Here is a 16,794-nt window from a genome sequence, read left to right on the forward strand (position 1 = left end):
CCGAGTGATAACTCCAAATCAATACGACCAAGTCTTAATTTTCGTTAAAGACTTGACCCCATCAAGTTTGATATTATTTACTAAATTGCCCTATTATCGTTTATTAATTATTTTAATTCCTAAAGCTTAATGATCGGGGGACTTTTGTTGTTTTAGAAGGATTTAAATAATTATTCAAACCTCAAGGGGGTTATGTAAATAAAAATTTCTTCTTATTTTCTTCTCACCAAACGACGCGTTTTCGTAATAAATAATTTAAGCCTCCGTACTTGAAAGAAACTATCTCACTTTCTTCGATATTTCCTCTTTCTTATTTCCTACAAAAATTTCAATTTCTAAGTCCACCCAATTGTTGGTTTCTTATATATATATACTAAATAATTATGTTTTTTCATACCCTTTATTAGGCATTTATTTTTTTTTTATAATTTTAAAGGAGGTTTTTAATAATTTATATATTTTTTTGAAAATACTGGGTGTAGAGAAATTAAACGATCACTTATGGAGTTTATGCAATTTCATTGGCAGTTGCCTTTTTTGGGAATATTTTTAATGTATTTTTTCCCTATCATTTAGACTAATTTTATATTCTGTTATTTGCTCCAGTTTATAAATTATAAATTAAAATAATGAATTTTTTTATATATAATTTTTTTTGTTTGTATTTATTAATACTCTAAAGATATAATTCTATAATTATAAGTATACTAAAAGATAAAATATGACATTTTTTGTCGTTATACTTATACATTTAATAGCAATAAAAAAGTTAAATTTAGTAAATAATATATATAACTTTTAAAACTATTTTTAAAGTTAATTAAAAAAATGAATAAGTTTAAAATACAAAAATCTGAAACTAATCAGGATCTTTGCTAGCATAATAGCTATTCGATATTTATATTAGATTTTTCAATAAAAAAATTATTAAATATTAAGGTTTTAAAATTATATTAGAATTTTCAAAGTACATATATTGCTTCTAGAATTTCCTCCCTCTCTCACTTGAGTTCCTAGCTCCATCTCTTATCTAACCAACCACAATTTAAACAACTAAAAATAAAATTATCCCACATTTTAAAATAAATAAATATATAAATCACTATTTTAGATGCAAATATGTTAATAGTTAGTAGTTACTCGTCCTAAAACTGTAAAACGTACGAACATATATTTAGGGTTTAAAACTATCAATCTTCAAGGTTTTCTCAAATAGTTTACGCTCTATTTTATTATTGTTTCGTCAGGATTCTATTGATCTACTTATGTATCATACACTTAATCCGTTTAAGGAAATACTGTTTACATTTAATTCATTATATTAAACTATAGGCGTGAATTGTTGTCTAGTAAAACTTGGGGAGAAAAATGTATTAAACTCTTCTATTTATTATTTTATAAAAAATAAGGATTCGATTAAATGATAATAAATTAATTTTATAAAATTAATGAGAAAGGAACAAGCGTACGCGCATAACAGTCAAAAGACTTTTCCCCTCAATTTGGCTCTCTGCACCTTCCTCTCTCCCTTTCATCCCCTCGACCATATAACTTAAAATAGTAAGGACGTAGTAGTAGTTGAACCAAGTCGCCATTTGACCTTTCTCCGCCTCCCCATTCTCACTTTCCCACAAAAAAAACTACTTAATCCACTCTTCTCCTTCCTCCTCCCAATCCCATTTCTCTCCATCACCTCATTATCTACTCACAATAATTCTTGCTTGATTTGCTCTGCTGAAGTTCATCCAATCGTTTTTGCTAAAAAGGAAATTTTAATTTGTTTGATTTTGAATTATAATTGACTGGTTATTCAAGTCAGAATTTTCAAGATGAACGATCTCTTTTCCGGTTCTTTCTCTCGCTTTCGAAACGAGAGCGCGTCGCCTGATAACCGCCACCACTCCGTCCAAATGTCGGAGACGCCGTCCACCGGCGGCGTCAATCTCGACAAGTTCTTTGAGGACGTCGAGTCCGTCAAAGACGAGCTGAAAGAGCTCGATCGTCTCTACACGAATCTCCAATCCTCTCACGAACAGAGCAAGACTCTTCACAACGCCAAAGCCGTCAAAGACTTGCGTTCTCGGATGGACGCTGACGTCAGCTCCGCCTTGAAGAAGGCGAAGTTGATCAAGGTCCGATTGGAGGCTCTGGATCGGTCCAACGCCGCCAACCGGAGCCTGCCAGGATGCGGACCGGGATCGTCGTCGGATAGGACGAGGACGTCGCTGGTCAACGGGTTGAGAAAGAAGTTGCAGGACTCGATGGAGAGTTTTAATGAGCTAAGACAGAAGATTTCCGGCGAGTACAGAGACACCGTACAGAGACGGTACTTTACGGTCACCGGAGAGAATCCTGATGAAAAGGTTTTGGACCGTCTGATCTCAACAGGTTAGTTCAACTGTTTGATTGACGGCTGATCTTTAATTACTAATTCAGTTTAATTTTTGTTTCTTATTTTGGTATAGTGACTTAACCCATAAAAATCACATATATTATAATATTGAACCATCCAAATTTAGACTATAAGATTTATAATTAATTTACAAAAAATTTCTGGTCTATTCATGCAATACGGATGTCTTGAAATTTTTATATACCGATAAAAGATCATTTGACTAATTATTATTATTATTATATTATTATTATTATTATTATTTTGTTTTTTCATTTAAAAAACCACCGACTAATCGTTAATGTATAATCTGCATGTGAAAAACTTAAAAATATATATGCAGATGAACTATAATAACTTATATATCTTTACATTTAATTACTCATAAAATTTGGTATTTTAACTACTTCTGGTGGTCAGTGATTCAAGAATGTAAATTTAAGGTAAATTTATATGTAAAACTTGTGATATATCATGCAATTAATAATTTGTGTTACAAATTTGACTATGAAATGTGATTATTTTTTCATTTTTCATAGTCAAGTCTTGATACAAAAGTAGCTTCATTAATTATTATTGAAGAAAAAGAAAAGTAAAATTACATTTATAATATTTTATGTTGGAGAAATAATTTGTAATCCTAGTAAAAAAAAAAGTCAGTAAGCGGGGATTATGGGAATTTGATAATGATTTTTAGTACTATTTAAAATGCAGGAGAGAGTGAAACATTCTTGCAAAAGGCAATTCAAGAGCAAGGCAGAGGCAGAATTTTGGACACTATAAATGAGATTCAAAGAGGCATGATGCTGTGAAAGACATGGAAAAAATCTGCAGGAGCTGCACCAGGTGTTTTTAGACATGGCTGTGTTGGTGCAACTCAAGGAGAACAATTAGACGACATCGAAAGCCACGTGGCGAGAGCTAACTCGTTCGTTCGTGGCGGTACGAGCGACTGCAGACTGCTAGAAAATTCCAGAAAATAGCCGGAAATGGACTTGTTATGCCATCAGCTCTTGCTGGTAACATCTTGTTCGTTGTGTTGTTCACTGTGAAGCCATGGGAAAAGAATAATAACACTGCCGCTGGTACTCCGTCGCTCCGGTTCAGCTCTCACCGCCAACGCCTGCTAACCGGTAGATGGATATGTTTCATGGCTTTGTTTGTAGATCAAACCATATGAGATTATACCGTAGCTTCGAATTTTTTTTTTTTTTTTTTTATTGATTTAATTTTTTTGAGACATTTGCAGTTGGGGTTAGTGAATTTTGCTTTGGCTGAATGTAGATTCTTTATTGTATCTATTATATTATTTTTGGTTTAGCTTTATAGTGGATGTTGTTTATTGCAAATATATGCACCTAACTTATACTAAAGTGTTTGAACTTTTTGGATCATTTCCGTTCTTTTGTATTTTGTAATAAATATTGTTGGTGGGAATTGTTTCATTGATCTACATTTGAAATTCCAAAAAATGGCTCCGTTTGGTTCAAAATTTGGGGGTTTTGAAAAAAGTTAAAAAAAAGTGAATTGGGCGGGTATTACGATGTAGAAATTTATAAATTAATAAAATACCTTTTATGTTTGTTTTTTTAACAAATAACCCCCTATAATAAAACATTAAAAGTTAACAAAAATACCCTTAACCTACCCTCAACCACCCCCAGCCGGCGACCACCACCGAGGTGGCCGGAGTCGCCTTATGGGCGCATGACTGGTTGAATCTACCGGTCATGCGTCCTATGGCCTTTCCAGCCAGATCCACGGTGGATCTGGCCGGAAAAGGTCATATCTGGCAGTATTTGCTCTCAACGACGGCCACAAAAACTCGTCGTTGATGGTCAACGACGACCGTTTGTTGGCCGTCGTGACCGAGTGTTACGGCCAAGATCTGGCCGTCAACGGCCAGATCTTTGGCCTTAGATCTGCCTTTTTCGGCCAGATCTTTGGCCTTAGATCTGGCCTTTTTCGGCCAGACCACTGTGATCTGCTGGAAAAGGCTAGATCGGGCACTAACCGGCCATTCAGCCGATAGTGCGCCATCCTACCAGATTCCGGTCATTTTCCGGTAGTGGTGGTCGAATCTGGTAAATGTGGATTATTGGGGTGCTTTTGTAATTTAAAAAAAAATATTTAAGGGTATTTAATTAAATTAACAAATTTAAGGGTTTAAAAAAAATTAAATATATTAAAAATAGTATTCCCAAAAATGAGAGATTTTGGTATTTTACTGTTTAACTTTTTTGGGAATACCAAGAGTAGATTCCCAATCTTGAACCAAACGGAGCCAAAATTTTCATACATTTCCATACAAGAACATAGAATCCTCCTCCAAATTTCATAATGCATTTTTTAAGTATCCTCTTATTATCTTTTCTAACGTAAGTATCTCTAATCCTAGTTATTATACATAAGGAATTGTATTTGTAGACTTCTTATTTGCATTGGGCTGACTGATTCTTTTATGAACTGGGTATGTTTGTAATTAAGTCAAATCGCAATAAATTTGCATAATATTTTTTTTCTGGTTGCTTGCTCTTTTAGTCGTTTTTTGTGGGTTTGGAAATGGGAGTGGAATTAGCTTCAAAAAAAGAGCTCATACAGCTACACTTGGCAATAGAATTTAATAATGAGACGGCAGGAGCCCAATAGGATTTCGTCAATTACTAAAAAGGTTTTAATATACAAGAATATCAAATCAAATTTATAAACTAAATAGAAATATTTTTAAAATTTCAGCACTCTAAATAAGCTCAAATTTGAGCTTCTCCTATAAACAATAAATAACTATTTTAAATCCTATAAACAACTTCTGAAATGCAATCAAACGTCTAAAAAAATTTCAAAAGTATTATAAATTTAAACAAGTAAGCCCAACCAAACAAACAGACTCTATATTCAAGAATTGTAACATTATCAAAACTTACACCGCTTTAATATAAAATCTCAAGGTTATCAAATAATTTTTTAAGTTGAAAATTTAAATTACTTTAATGTCATCACCTCACTTTATGTATAATCTAAGCTGAATAATTCATTTTTTTTAATTAATTTTAGATTTGAATTTGATTGTTAAATTATTTTGAATTTTTAAGGATAAATTTATTGTTAGGAAAAAATTTATAATATTGTGAGCTCAAAGAGAGCATAAAATGAACTTAACTTATTATTATTCTAAACATTTATTACAATCATTTTGATATTGGGGTGACTCTAAATAAAAATACCATTTTCATCAATTTTAAAAAAATATAAATAATAAAATATCTTTATTTTCTTAACTTAATATTGTGTTAGAATAAAATGTAGAAAATGGTATTGATTTTTTTTTTTCATAAGTGGCTCTAAAATTCAAATATATACCTTAAATTGAAAATCCTAAAATTCTCTTAAGATTACTAAATTGAACATAAAAAAATCCTAAAATTTTCTTATAAAATTTTCAATATTTCTCGAAATTTAATAAAAATTATCCTTTCATAATATTTTGAGCCCTTTTTAACTAGGGAGTTTATTGGGCCCTTAAGATACTGAATTTTGGCCTAAAACACCCATTGGGCCTTCAGCTTTCTCCAAAAAACAAAATCCACAACCTCTCCCTCTATCTCAGTGCTCTCTCTGCCGACTTCAATGGCGACCGTACGGATGATAGGTCGGTAGCTCAATCCTTCACAACACTCAGCCACTTTTTATTTCAATCATTGTTTATTTATATTTTATTTTATTTCTAATTTCATTGTTGTTGCTCAAAACAGATATAGCCGTTAACTTCACGGGTCAGTCAGGCATTTCTGCGAACATTTTTATCTTCCACTCATAATGTGCGCTTCATATCTTTAATTTTTGTGCTTCTTTGCTTCTGAATTTGACCAATTTAAATAACCAGATGGCATGTTCAAAGGAATGTATCATGGCAAGCAGTGCCATGTGTCTGATATCGCCCCGTTTTGAACCGGGCGTGGAGCGCCGGTGTTGATCGAATTATTGTAAGCAGTTTCTATTTCCCTTTAGAATTATATTTTAATTTAATTTAATATATTTTGTTATTTATTTGGTTTACCTTGTGATGAAAGGACTCCTAGTCCTGTTTAATTGCAGGTTTATAGAATACTTTTGTTTTATTTTGAATTTCCTGATGCTTTGAGGCTTTGAAGATAGTATAAATTTATGCCACTCTAAGCACAAGGACTCTTATTTAGAATCAAATTCCTTGATTACTTTCAAAATTTCCCTCTTTAAAGCTGTAATTTGTCTCTCTTTTCTTGGAGATTATCTCTTCTAGGTGTTTCTAGAAACCCTGAAAGGGAACCCAGATTTTTTTATTTTTAAAATTATTGAAGGTCAGGATAGAAGTATAAAAGTTGTTTTTTAGGGAGAAAATTTTCGGATTTTAGTGTTAAGTGAAGAACAAAGACGGTTATGGCTGAACTAGGAGGAGTGGTAGGGAGCCAGCGGGTGAAATTTTTTAAACACCCATCTGGGGTTGTTCTCAATCTTCAGAACATTGTATCAAATGTCAACTTGGATTGCAGGCTTGATCTTAAGCTAATTGCTTTGCAAGCTCGAAATTCAGAATATAACCCAAAGCGTTTTTCTGCCGTCATAATGAGGATAAGGGAACTGAAAACTACTGCATTGATTTTTGCCTCTGGAAAGATGGTCATCACAGGGGCCAAAAGTTAACAACAGTCAAAAATAGCGGCGAGAAAGTATGCTAGGATCATCCAGAAGCTTGGTTTTCCTGCTAAGTTTTAGGACTTCAATATACAAAATATTGTTGGCTCCTGTGATGTTAAGTTTCCTATTCGATTTGAAGGTCTAGCGTGCTCCCATGGTGCCTTTTCAAGCTATGAACCAGAACTCTTTACCGGTCTTATATATCGCATGAAAAAACCGAAAACTGTGCTCCTTATCTTTGTTTCTGGAAAGTTGTGATAACAGGAGCTAAGGTCAGAGATGAGACCTACACAGGCTTTGAGAACATATACCCTGTCTTGACAGAGTTTAGGAAGGTCCAACAGTGATGATACACGTTCGAATGTGGCTTCCCCTTTGTTCTGTTCCCGAACTGCTTTCTTCCAGGCTTGGTGTTGAAGGAGGTGGATTCAAGTTTTAGTTGGTGATGCATGGCTTAGGGAGCTAGCTTTTAGGCTTGTAGTTATGTCATTAGAATCTCCTATTATGTTCCTTGTCAGATTTACTCTCAATGTGGTGGTACCTTATGGGACTTAAATGTCATGTAATTAGTTATGTGGTTTAGGGGAAAGGCAGAATGAATGAAGCACATTCTTTTTTTCATGGTGAATTTAATGTGAACCAAAGTTTTTGGAGGATTTTCTTAATAACAATTTTCTTCCAATTTTGACAAAATGTTATGTTAAAGACCTCTGGTCTTCCTGCAATGATGACTTTTTCTTGGTTCTAAATTTTCATTGTCTGCTACTAAATGGAGAAAATTTCAAATTTTAATTTAAAACATTATTATTGCGTGATAAAATGGGTAAATCGAACTTTATTGTTTACCTTTTAGATCTTGGTTAATATTGGTCATCGTAAATTTGGAAAAGGTTAATGCTCACAGGTGACTGGTGGCTCTTTGGAGGAATCAAAAGAAGCTCTAGCCATTGCCGAAACTGATGGTTTGTTTTATCCTTGTTCAGTTGTTGCAAAATTTTACTTTTAGTTATGTATATGAACTTGGGGTTTTACTTGCTTGAAAGCCTGTTGTTTGTTGCAGGAAGGCTTTTTTGTACAGTTGGCGTCCACCCCACAAGATGCAAGGTTACTTACTGTTTCTTTTAATGTTGTTCTGTCTGATTATTGTGATGTAACTTGAATACATGTGTAATTTTGTGAGTTTTTCAAGATGTTTGTGAATGTTGTTTTTGTATGTTTTTTTTTTTTTTTTTTTTTTTCAGGAATTCGAAGAGAGTGGAGATCCAGAAAAGCATTTTCAGGCATTGTTGTCATTGGCCAAACAGGGAATTGAGAAGGGAAAGGTATGATCTAAACGACAAAACAAAGTTAAGGCATCTTAAATATATATCATATGGAAAGTGTTTACTTATAAATTGTAAATATAAAAGAATAATACTATTACTAATCTTAACACTCTAGTTTGAAGAGAGTGATTTAATGCTTTGTGTTGTATGTGAAATTGCAGGATTCTTTATGAATAAAATGTGTTAAGAATTTTGAATTTTAGTTGTTACTTTATCTCTGGTTGGCATGGCTCCTCGTTTAGATGATTGAAATTCAATTATTGCTATTATTATTATTTCTATTATTACTATTACTACTACACATACTGAAGCTAAAATTAAGTTTATGTTACGCTAATAATTGTAAGAAGTATCCATGCATTTAGAATCTGATGACAAGTATCTGTGCAGATAGATATAAACATCTATTTCTTGAGTACAATTTTTGTTGTATAACCCACTTGTTAGAATTTAGTTCTTATTTCTAAGTTTCTTAACTCCCCGGATAGTATATAAAACATCCTGACTCCAAATGATTTGTATTTTATGTGGCACTTACATTTTGAATGCATGTAAGGTGGTGGCCATTGGTGAGTGTGGATTGGACTATGACAGGCTTCACTTTTGCCCAGCAGAAATTCAAAGGAAGTAAGTGGTCTAAGAAAATTTGGACTATGTTCTTTCTGTTATTTATTAGTTGCAGAGTCCTTTCTTACAATCAGATAATTCCATGTTTGCATCACTTTTTTGTGATGTAAAAACTAGGTATTTTGAGAAGCAGTTTGAGTTAGCCTATGCAACAAAGCTGCCTATGTTTTTGCATATGCGTGCTGCTGCTGAAGATTTCTGTGAAATTTTAGAACGAAATAAGGACAGGTGAGATTACTTGATCCTGCAGCTTACGAGAACCATTGTGCTGATTGCTGAATGAAAATCATCACAAAAACCTTTCTACCTCATTTTGCTGAACTATACATTTTTGCACTTGCATTTAATGCATGATTGCTGCAATTGTGGATATTTGACTTTCCAGTGTATCAGTGGCTCTTTCCTTTTTGGGAAAACAATTATTATACCATTGACTATGATGTGCAAAATAGCTATTTTAGGAGAGAATTTTAAGCTTTGATTTACCCCTGTCTTGTCTTTGAAGCTCTAAAAAAGTGGCTATTTCTGTTACTCCGAAAGTCCAGGATTTTCTTTTATCACTTTGGAATTCTTTACCTGTGCTATACAAATATTTAGATGAACTCCAACATATTCTGCTAAATGGGTGAGACTATGTGCACCCCTAAAAGTACTCACCAAATCCCCTCCTATTATTAACTTTGTTAAAAAACAATTTTTTACCACAAACATCTTTATAATTTAAAAAATGAATTTTGCAGCTAATTCAAAACTAATAGATCGAGGCTTAAATATGTATAAAATATATTAAAACAACATTTTTGGTGAAAACTGATAACGAAATTGATTTATAAAAGTTATTTCCATTTATAAGTTATCTAGCGACAAAATTTTATTTTTCGAATAATACTACACATACATTATTTTCATACAACATTTCCCATACAATATTATGTGACAAGATATGATTGGGTGAAAGTTTAATTTTAACTTTGAATTAGCCAATCATATCTTGCCACATAATGTTGTATGAAAATGATGTATGTGTAGTATTACTCAATTATAAATATTTATTGAGTAAAACTATAATTCTTCATTTTTTAAATGATTGGGTATACTTAGAAGAGAGGTTGTGGAGAGTACTTTAAGAGGTGCGTATAGCCCCATCCCTTCACAATATATAGGTATTTACCAGATGACATACATTTGTGCTGCTTTAATAAGTTCTCTTCTTATTCTAGGTTCAGTGGTGGAGTTACCCATTCATTTACAGACAGTGCAGAAGATTGTGATAAGCTTCTTTCATTCAGTAATATGTATATAGGTGAATATTCTGCTGTTTTTTTTAATAACCTTTTCACAGTTCCCCTCCTTTATTGAATGCTACTTTGCACACATCTTCATGTCATATATAACCCATAAACCTCAACTGCCGGACTAAAAGGATCTGGAAATGGGAGTCATGTTCTGAGTGAAGCAACGGAAGATTATATCAGTATTGACAGTTTTGGTTTCTTATTGGTCAATTTCTTTAATTGGAAGTTATACATTTTAGGATGTAAAAAGTCTTCTGTATATTGCTTGTAAGAGCAGGTTGTTTGTAAATATCTGAGGGTTTGAAAGAATGGTGTGAGATTTATGAAACTTGGAGAGGTTTATAGCAGTAGCATGCATGGAAAGGAAAATAAATTAACAATCTGCCGCATGAGATAGAATCAAATAAAGTTGATGCTCCAAGGAGAGGGATGAGGGATGTAGTGTAAGAGAGCTTGAAGAAAGGGAATGGTGGAATGGAGGAATGGAAAGTCAGGAAATTATCTAATAGAATTTCATTTGTTTGTGGTGCTAAAGCTCACATTTACTGAGTGGGTCAAGCAAGTGCCTTGAATGGCGGCCTTATGTGTGATTGTTAGCATGTTACAGAAATTTCGAATATCACAACCCTTTTTCATACTTTTATGGTGCTGTGAGGAACAAATTAATTGGGGAGGGATTCTTTTAGAGCATCAAGGGAGAGCTCTCTCCTCCTGTGTCAATACGTAACTTTTTATTGGTTTGACACAAGAGTTTTCCTAGTTTCTCATTTTTTAAGAATATTAGCTCTAGGATGTAAATTGATATCAGTCCATGTATTATATCTCTTTGCTTTTGACATTTAACCTCCAGATTTTCTTCCTTACATTTACTATTTTGTTCACTGTCATCTACTTTCTAGAATGCTTTGATGGAAAATTCAACAATCTTGGTTGAGATTAATCCTCATATAATCAAAAAAAAAAAAAAAAAAAAAAAAAAAAAACTGGCATATGATAATTCCTTAAATTTGTGGAGTTTAGAGCTCTCTATTAACTTTATTATGTTTTTAATGGAGAAGACATTAGAAGATATTGCCTTTCTCTTCTATTAATGCAGCTCTCTTCTAGTTAATCAGCTTGCTTTAGAAAAATATATCATGGAACTTAGTTATAAAGCTGTTACAAATGTAACTTTTTGATGATTACCTTCTTAAACCTCATGATTTTGCTAATCTTTTTTTATTGAACAGGTGTAAATGGTTGCTCTCTAAAGACAACTGAGAATCTTGATGTTGTGAGGGGCGTACCTGTTGAAAGAATGATGATCGAGACAGATTCTCCATATTGTGAAATAAAAAACACTCATGCTGGGATGACTTATGTAAAGTCTACATGGCCTTCAAAGAAGAAAGAGAAGTATGATCCAGAGTGTATAGTTAAAGGCCGCAACGAACCTTGCCTAGTTCGGTGAGTGCAAATGTTTTCATTTGCAGTATTGTAATTTTTTTATTTTTAAATTCCATAAGATGAATAAGAATTACTGCATGAGTTTCAACTAAGGAAATTAGTTTTTTACAATGGAATGAGTTATTGATATTGAGTATTTGAAGCTACTAAAAATGTTGTAGCAGTCCTACAAGCTGAAGCTGCTAGATGAGTATGGCATACCTTCAAATACATAATTATAATTTTATAATGGCATATATGAATCTCTTTGATCAGACAACCTTAATGTTACTTCATTCTTTTTAGTGTGCCATATTCAGAAACTAAGACTTGGTCCTTGTACATTTTATGTATAGATCTTCTATAAAAATGTTCCATATGTTAAGAGTGTGTATTGTTTTTAATTCTTGTGCTCATTCTCATACATACCATTGTGGTTTCCAGGCAAGTTCTTGAAGTTGTGGCTGGTTGCAAAGGTATCGACAACATAGATCAACTAAGTAGGACCTTATACTACAATACCTGCAGGTAAATATGTTGGCACCATTGGAGTTTATTGCTTTAATCTATCATACATTCAGGCATTCAGTGGTATGCTCACTTGAGTATACTGATTACTTAAGAATATTTTACCACTTCCACGATTTTGTCTGAACAATGTCTCAACTGGGAACATTAAGTCAGGTCATATCTAGACTCAACTAAGTGATATTATAACCTGAGCTTCATAGCGAGCACGGTGTTTTGCATTCTCACTGTCACATTGCTTTACCAGTATGGTCAATTATCCCTTTGTCATTTTAGTAATTATGGTAATTTGTTGTGCAGGGTCTTCTTTCCTCATGACTTGGATTCCGCTGCAGATGCTCTTCTTGCTGGTAGTCATGATGCTCAATAAAGAATCGATATGAGTTGTAATTTTACTAGAACAAACTTCTTGCTTGACTGTTTTGATACTCAATTCCTTTTCAATATTGAAGAAGACACAAGTCCTCGTTTTTCATCAGAAACTGAGATTCAACATTGCAACAGAATAGCTTGGACAGTAAAATGAGCTTTAATAGCATACTTTGCACTCATATTTTGTTATAAAAGTTGAATACCAAGTCAATTTTGGATTTGGAATTGGGAATTTTTTTTTTTTTTTTTGGTCAATGAGAATATTTAGTGCGCATTTCAACTAATTCTCCGAGGCCTTGGAATTGTCGATCGGATAAAAATCTCATTAACCACTTCTATTTACACTTATGAAAACTCGAATTCATGAGTTTATGAAATCTTCTTTGTTTTTTTATCATCAGACTACTCAGTGGTGGTTCGGAATTAGGAAACTAAGTAGTGTAAACAGAACATTGTCCAATTAACTAAAGCTCCTCCATCTGTTTATTACTGAACATTGTCCACTTGACAAAAAAATAAAAAAAATTTGCCATTCTGTTACATAGTAAATCAAGAACTATGCATCCACTCTATATATCTTGTTGAATAAATAAGAGTAAAATTCTGCTTTGCTACAATTTGCAGTAATTCTCTTGTACAATAAACATTTACATACACTCAACCCAGAACAAAAGGACCGTTACCATAAGCTTGTCCTTTCACATTTTTGTCGCTCTCCGATTAGGGTGAACTATTTTGTAAATAATAAGAGTCAAAATTTAGTCACAGAAGGTAATATTTTCACAGAATACTCCCATGATATTCGATACACTTTTTAGGTGCTGATGCTAGAAAATAAATCACTACTGTCAAGACTGCTTTCTGTGTTTCTATCCGATGCTTGCACTGAAGGAGCAGAAGCTTTTTCAGCAGCAACGTTTAATCGTAAAGGTCGCCCTTCAACCTCCTAATTGCAGAATTCATTACATTAGATAAAAAGAAAAGTTTAACTTTCACTAAGAAACTTAAAATATGTGTTACCAAATCATCCTTACCACTCCGTTCATGGTGTTTAAGGCAGATTCTACATCCTCAGCGGTTTCAAACGAGATAAACCCGAATCCTCGAGATCTACCTGTGTCCCTCTCATAGATGACCTTGGCACTCAACAACCCTGGTTGGTTGGCAAATGCATCTCTAAGACCCTGTGAGGTGAGACCCCAACCAAGATTTCCAGCATAGATCTTGTAAGGGCTGTCAACAAAGCTCTGGTTACTGCTCCGTATTCTTGGTCCCATGACCGCCCTCTCCCCTCCCCTTGGCACTTCCGGGAAGTTTACCTTCACAGTCCGGCCTCCAATTTGCTGTCGACAGATACCAAAAATGAAACTATGTTAACTTTCTCGGTATTTAACATGTAATTGTCGCTCCATCTTTAACAAACTTCAGTCACAAAATATTAAGTTTGGGAAAGTTACAAACTGGCCTGCCACAAAATAAATAGAAATTAATATAAAAATCAACTTGATAAATGTTCCCGTTAACAGTTAGAAATTTATATATCTGCATTGTGCAGCCGATCTCTTTGGCAGCATTCCCAAATCCAGATTTCTCTCTTCATCAATATGGAATTATTGACCACTCTACCACCTTAATCAACATGATAAAATTAGCATAGAAGTTGACTCATTTTTTTCATCTGAATTCTTTTTCAAAGCCATCTGATTATTGCTATAAAAGTCAATGCACCAATGTGCAGAGGCGAAATCCCTGTCTGTCAGCTGATACAGCCCCACAATTCAGGATTCTACATGCGAGTAACGTTACTAGAACGAAATCTACAAGTCACAGTATAGTTATAAACTTGACGTTTCATGTTATAAGAGCAACATTCTCATTCATTAAATATTACACTTTGGCCCCCAAAACATAATTTTCTGGTTCCGCCATTGCAAGTAACATTACTAGAACGACATCTACAAGTCATCGTATAGTTACTAATTTGACATTTCATGTTGTAAGAGCGACATTCTCATTCATTAAACATTACACTTTGGCCCTCTGAAACATAATTTTCTGGTTCCGCCATTGCGAGTAACATTACTAGAACGACATCTACAAATCATCGTATACTTACTAATTTGACATTTCATGTTATAAGAGCGACATTGTAAGTTAAAAAAGTTCCATGTTGGTAAAGTTATTCCAATAAATTAAAATTGATTTCAGAAATTAAATCATAATCAAAAGTGAAGCCATGAGAAGAAATGAAGAAAACACTTACAGAACCATCAAACAAACGAATTGCTTCTTTAGCTTTTTCCACACTCTCCATCATTACAAAGCCAAAACCTCTGCTCCTGTCTGTAACTCGATCATAAACAATCTGAAAACCCCCCCAAAAAAAAATAAAAAATCAACACGGCAATAACACAATCAGGAAAAACCCCACAACCCCATTAATCCAAAAACAGAACTTGAATAAAAAAATAAAAAGAAAAGAAAAAAACCTCAGCAGAAATCACACGACCAGCCTCCTCAAAAACCTCAGCTAACTGAGAAGAAGTCATTGAATAAGGCAAGTTTCCAACGTAAAGTCTTCCTTCTTCACTAGCCTCTGCCACTTTTGACTCTGTTTCAGGCTCTGATTCTGATTCTGTTTCAGGCTCTGTTTCTGTGTCTGGTTCAGTTTCTGCTTCTAGGACGTCTTGGTTTTCATCTTCAGAGAAATGAAATGTTTCAAATGAGGAAGATAGGCGGCGAAAGTGAGCGAAATGAGTGAGGGAGAAGTGGAGGGAAGTGGGGTGGAGTAGAGTTTTGAGCTTGAGAGAAATTTTGGGTTTTGAAGATGGAGGAAAGTGGGAAGTGGGGAAGAAGAGGTTTGAAAACTTCTTAAAGTTGCAGAGAGAAGAAGATGAAGCAGCCATGGAGAGAGGAGAAGAAGAAGAAGCTGCCATTTTGGATTGAAATGGAAGGAAATAAAAAAATATCTGGCTGGCAGATTATTTGCAGCTCAGAAGAGAAGCTAAACTGAGATGGATAAGGTTGGGTTTGGGCTGGTTGGGCCGGTTGGGTTGGGCTAGCCCAATGAATTTGATGTCATACATTATCCAATTATAATTTCAAAAAGTAATTTTACGTTCATAATAACTTTGACGTGATAATTTGTAATTAGTCAATCGTAATTTATCAGGTGAAACTATTATGAGTTGCCACGTCCATAATTACGGTTCCAATTAGAAATGTCAGCATATGTCTTCCATGTGTCAAACTTCTGAGGAATGATCAATTATAATTCAACAATGCTATAGATATCGGGGTTTTTACACCGAAATTTTGTACCGACCTACGTGTCTCCTGACTCAGACCATTCAACATATTTGACGTTATTAAATTTTTTTTAAAATATAAAAATTTAAAAAAAAATTTGGAATGGACGCCCGTCCCTACACTAATTAAAAAGCTTCAAGTTGACTCAACAGCTGCATTTTTTCTTCAAGCTGATATTTAGCCTCTGAAAGTTTCATTTGAGCTCTCTTCACGCAATACATCACCTAACTGCATCGTCCATTATCTGCTTCTTGAGTTCAGGTTCAAATGCTAAGGTTTGCGTAGCAGCTCTGGCAAAAACACCAAAGGAACAAGCTTTCATGAAAAACCCAGGAAAAGTTACGGATTGCAAAGAGAACCCATGCTGCAAAAAGCTGATTTAGATGACCAAGTGAAGATTTGATGGAGGGAGTCAATGAAGAAGCCGTGGAGGCATGAACAAGAAGAAGTGGGTGCGTTTCGGTGCAATTTTTGGCTTCCTGGCAGGAAAAGAAGTTAACCGTGTTTCGGTGCAAGTTTTCGGTGTAATTTTTTTGGTGGATATAGCATTTTTGATTATATTTAACAATGTCAGCATGTATTTTTCACTTGTCAAACTTTGGAGGAATGATGTCACTCTGACAGAAGAAAATTATTAAAATGATTTTTAAAGATTTCTTAAATATATATAAACAAAATTTTTAAAATTTTGATTTTTACACCATATATCTCGATAATTTAGAGTGTAAAATACTTAATTGATTGAAAAATATAATGAAAACTAAAAAAATGGCTGATACTTTAATGAGAAAAGTCATTTTAAAATTATACTACCCTGTGTTCTTATACACATTGGTATGAAAGGGTA

The 16,794-nt window shown here is 33.7% G+C and overlaps 3 protein-coding genes and 1 pseudogene across 3 annotated transcripts; 3 read left to right on the forward strand and 1 right to left on the reverse strand.

The window, feature by feature from the left end:
* The first annotated feature begins 1,546 nt into the window (after positions 1–1,546).
* LOC116137539 (syntaxin-121) lies at positions 1,547–3,786 on the forward strand. The gene is given in 7 exon segments (XM_031423238.1): positions 1,547–2,388; positions 3,107–3,184; positions 3,187–3,216; positions 3,219–3,266; positions 3,269–3,359; positions 3,361–3,399; positions 3,401–3,786. Coding segments are annotated over 7 exon segments (1,017 nt in total). The 5' UTR covers positions 1,547–1,829; the 3' UTR covers positions 3,573–3,786.
* Positions 3,787–6,019: 2,233 nt separating this feature from the next.
* LOC116137540 (putative deoxyribonuclease TATDN1) lies at positions 6,020–12,849 on the forward strand. Its single transcript, XM_031423239.1, is given in 13 exon segments — positions 6,020–6,041; positions 6,145–6,165; positions 6,276–6,329; positions 6,332–6,375; positions 7,971–8,028; positions 8,127–8,170; positions 8,308–8,388; positions 8,948–9,018; positions 9,136–9,246; positions 10,239–10,321; positions 11,543–11,759; positions 12,183–12,266; positions 12,567–12,849. Coding segments are annotated over 13 exon segments (960 nt in total). The 3' UTR covers positions 12,637–12,849.
* Positions 6,590–7,800, forward strand: LOC116137541 (annotated as a pseudogene).
* A 334-nt stretch (positions 12,850–13,183) lies between the features above and the next one.
* Positions 13,184–15,602, reverse strand: LOC116137550 (33 kDa ribonucleoprotein, chloroplastic). The gene is made up of 4 exons (XM_031423247.1): positions 15,128–15,602; positions 14,902–15,003; positions 13,673–13,981; positions 13,184–13,584 (listed from the first exon to the last, which is right to left on the reverse strand). Exons 1-4 carry the CDS (start codon positions 15,572–15,574, stop codon positions 13,453–13,455), a joined length of 990 nt encoding a protein of 329 aa, XP_031279107.1. The 5' UTR covers positions 15,575–15,602; the 3' UTR covers positions 13,184–13,452.
* Between the last annotated feature and the right edge of the window lie 1,192 nt (positions 15,603–16,794).

The sequence above is a fragment of the Pistacia vera genome, unplaced genomic scaffold (genome assembly GCF_008641045.1).
Source record: "Pistacia vera cultivar Batoury unplaced genomic scaffold, PisVer_v2 Contig33, whole genome shotgun sequence".
In the NCBI taxonomy this organism is placed as follows: domain Eukaryota; kingdom Viridiplantae; phylum Streptophyta; class Magnoliopsida; order Sapindales; family Anacardiaceae; genus Pistacia; species Pistacia vera.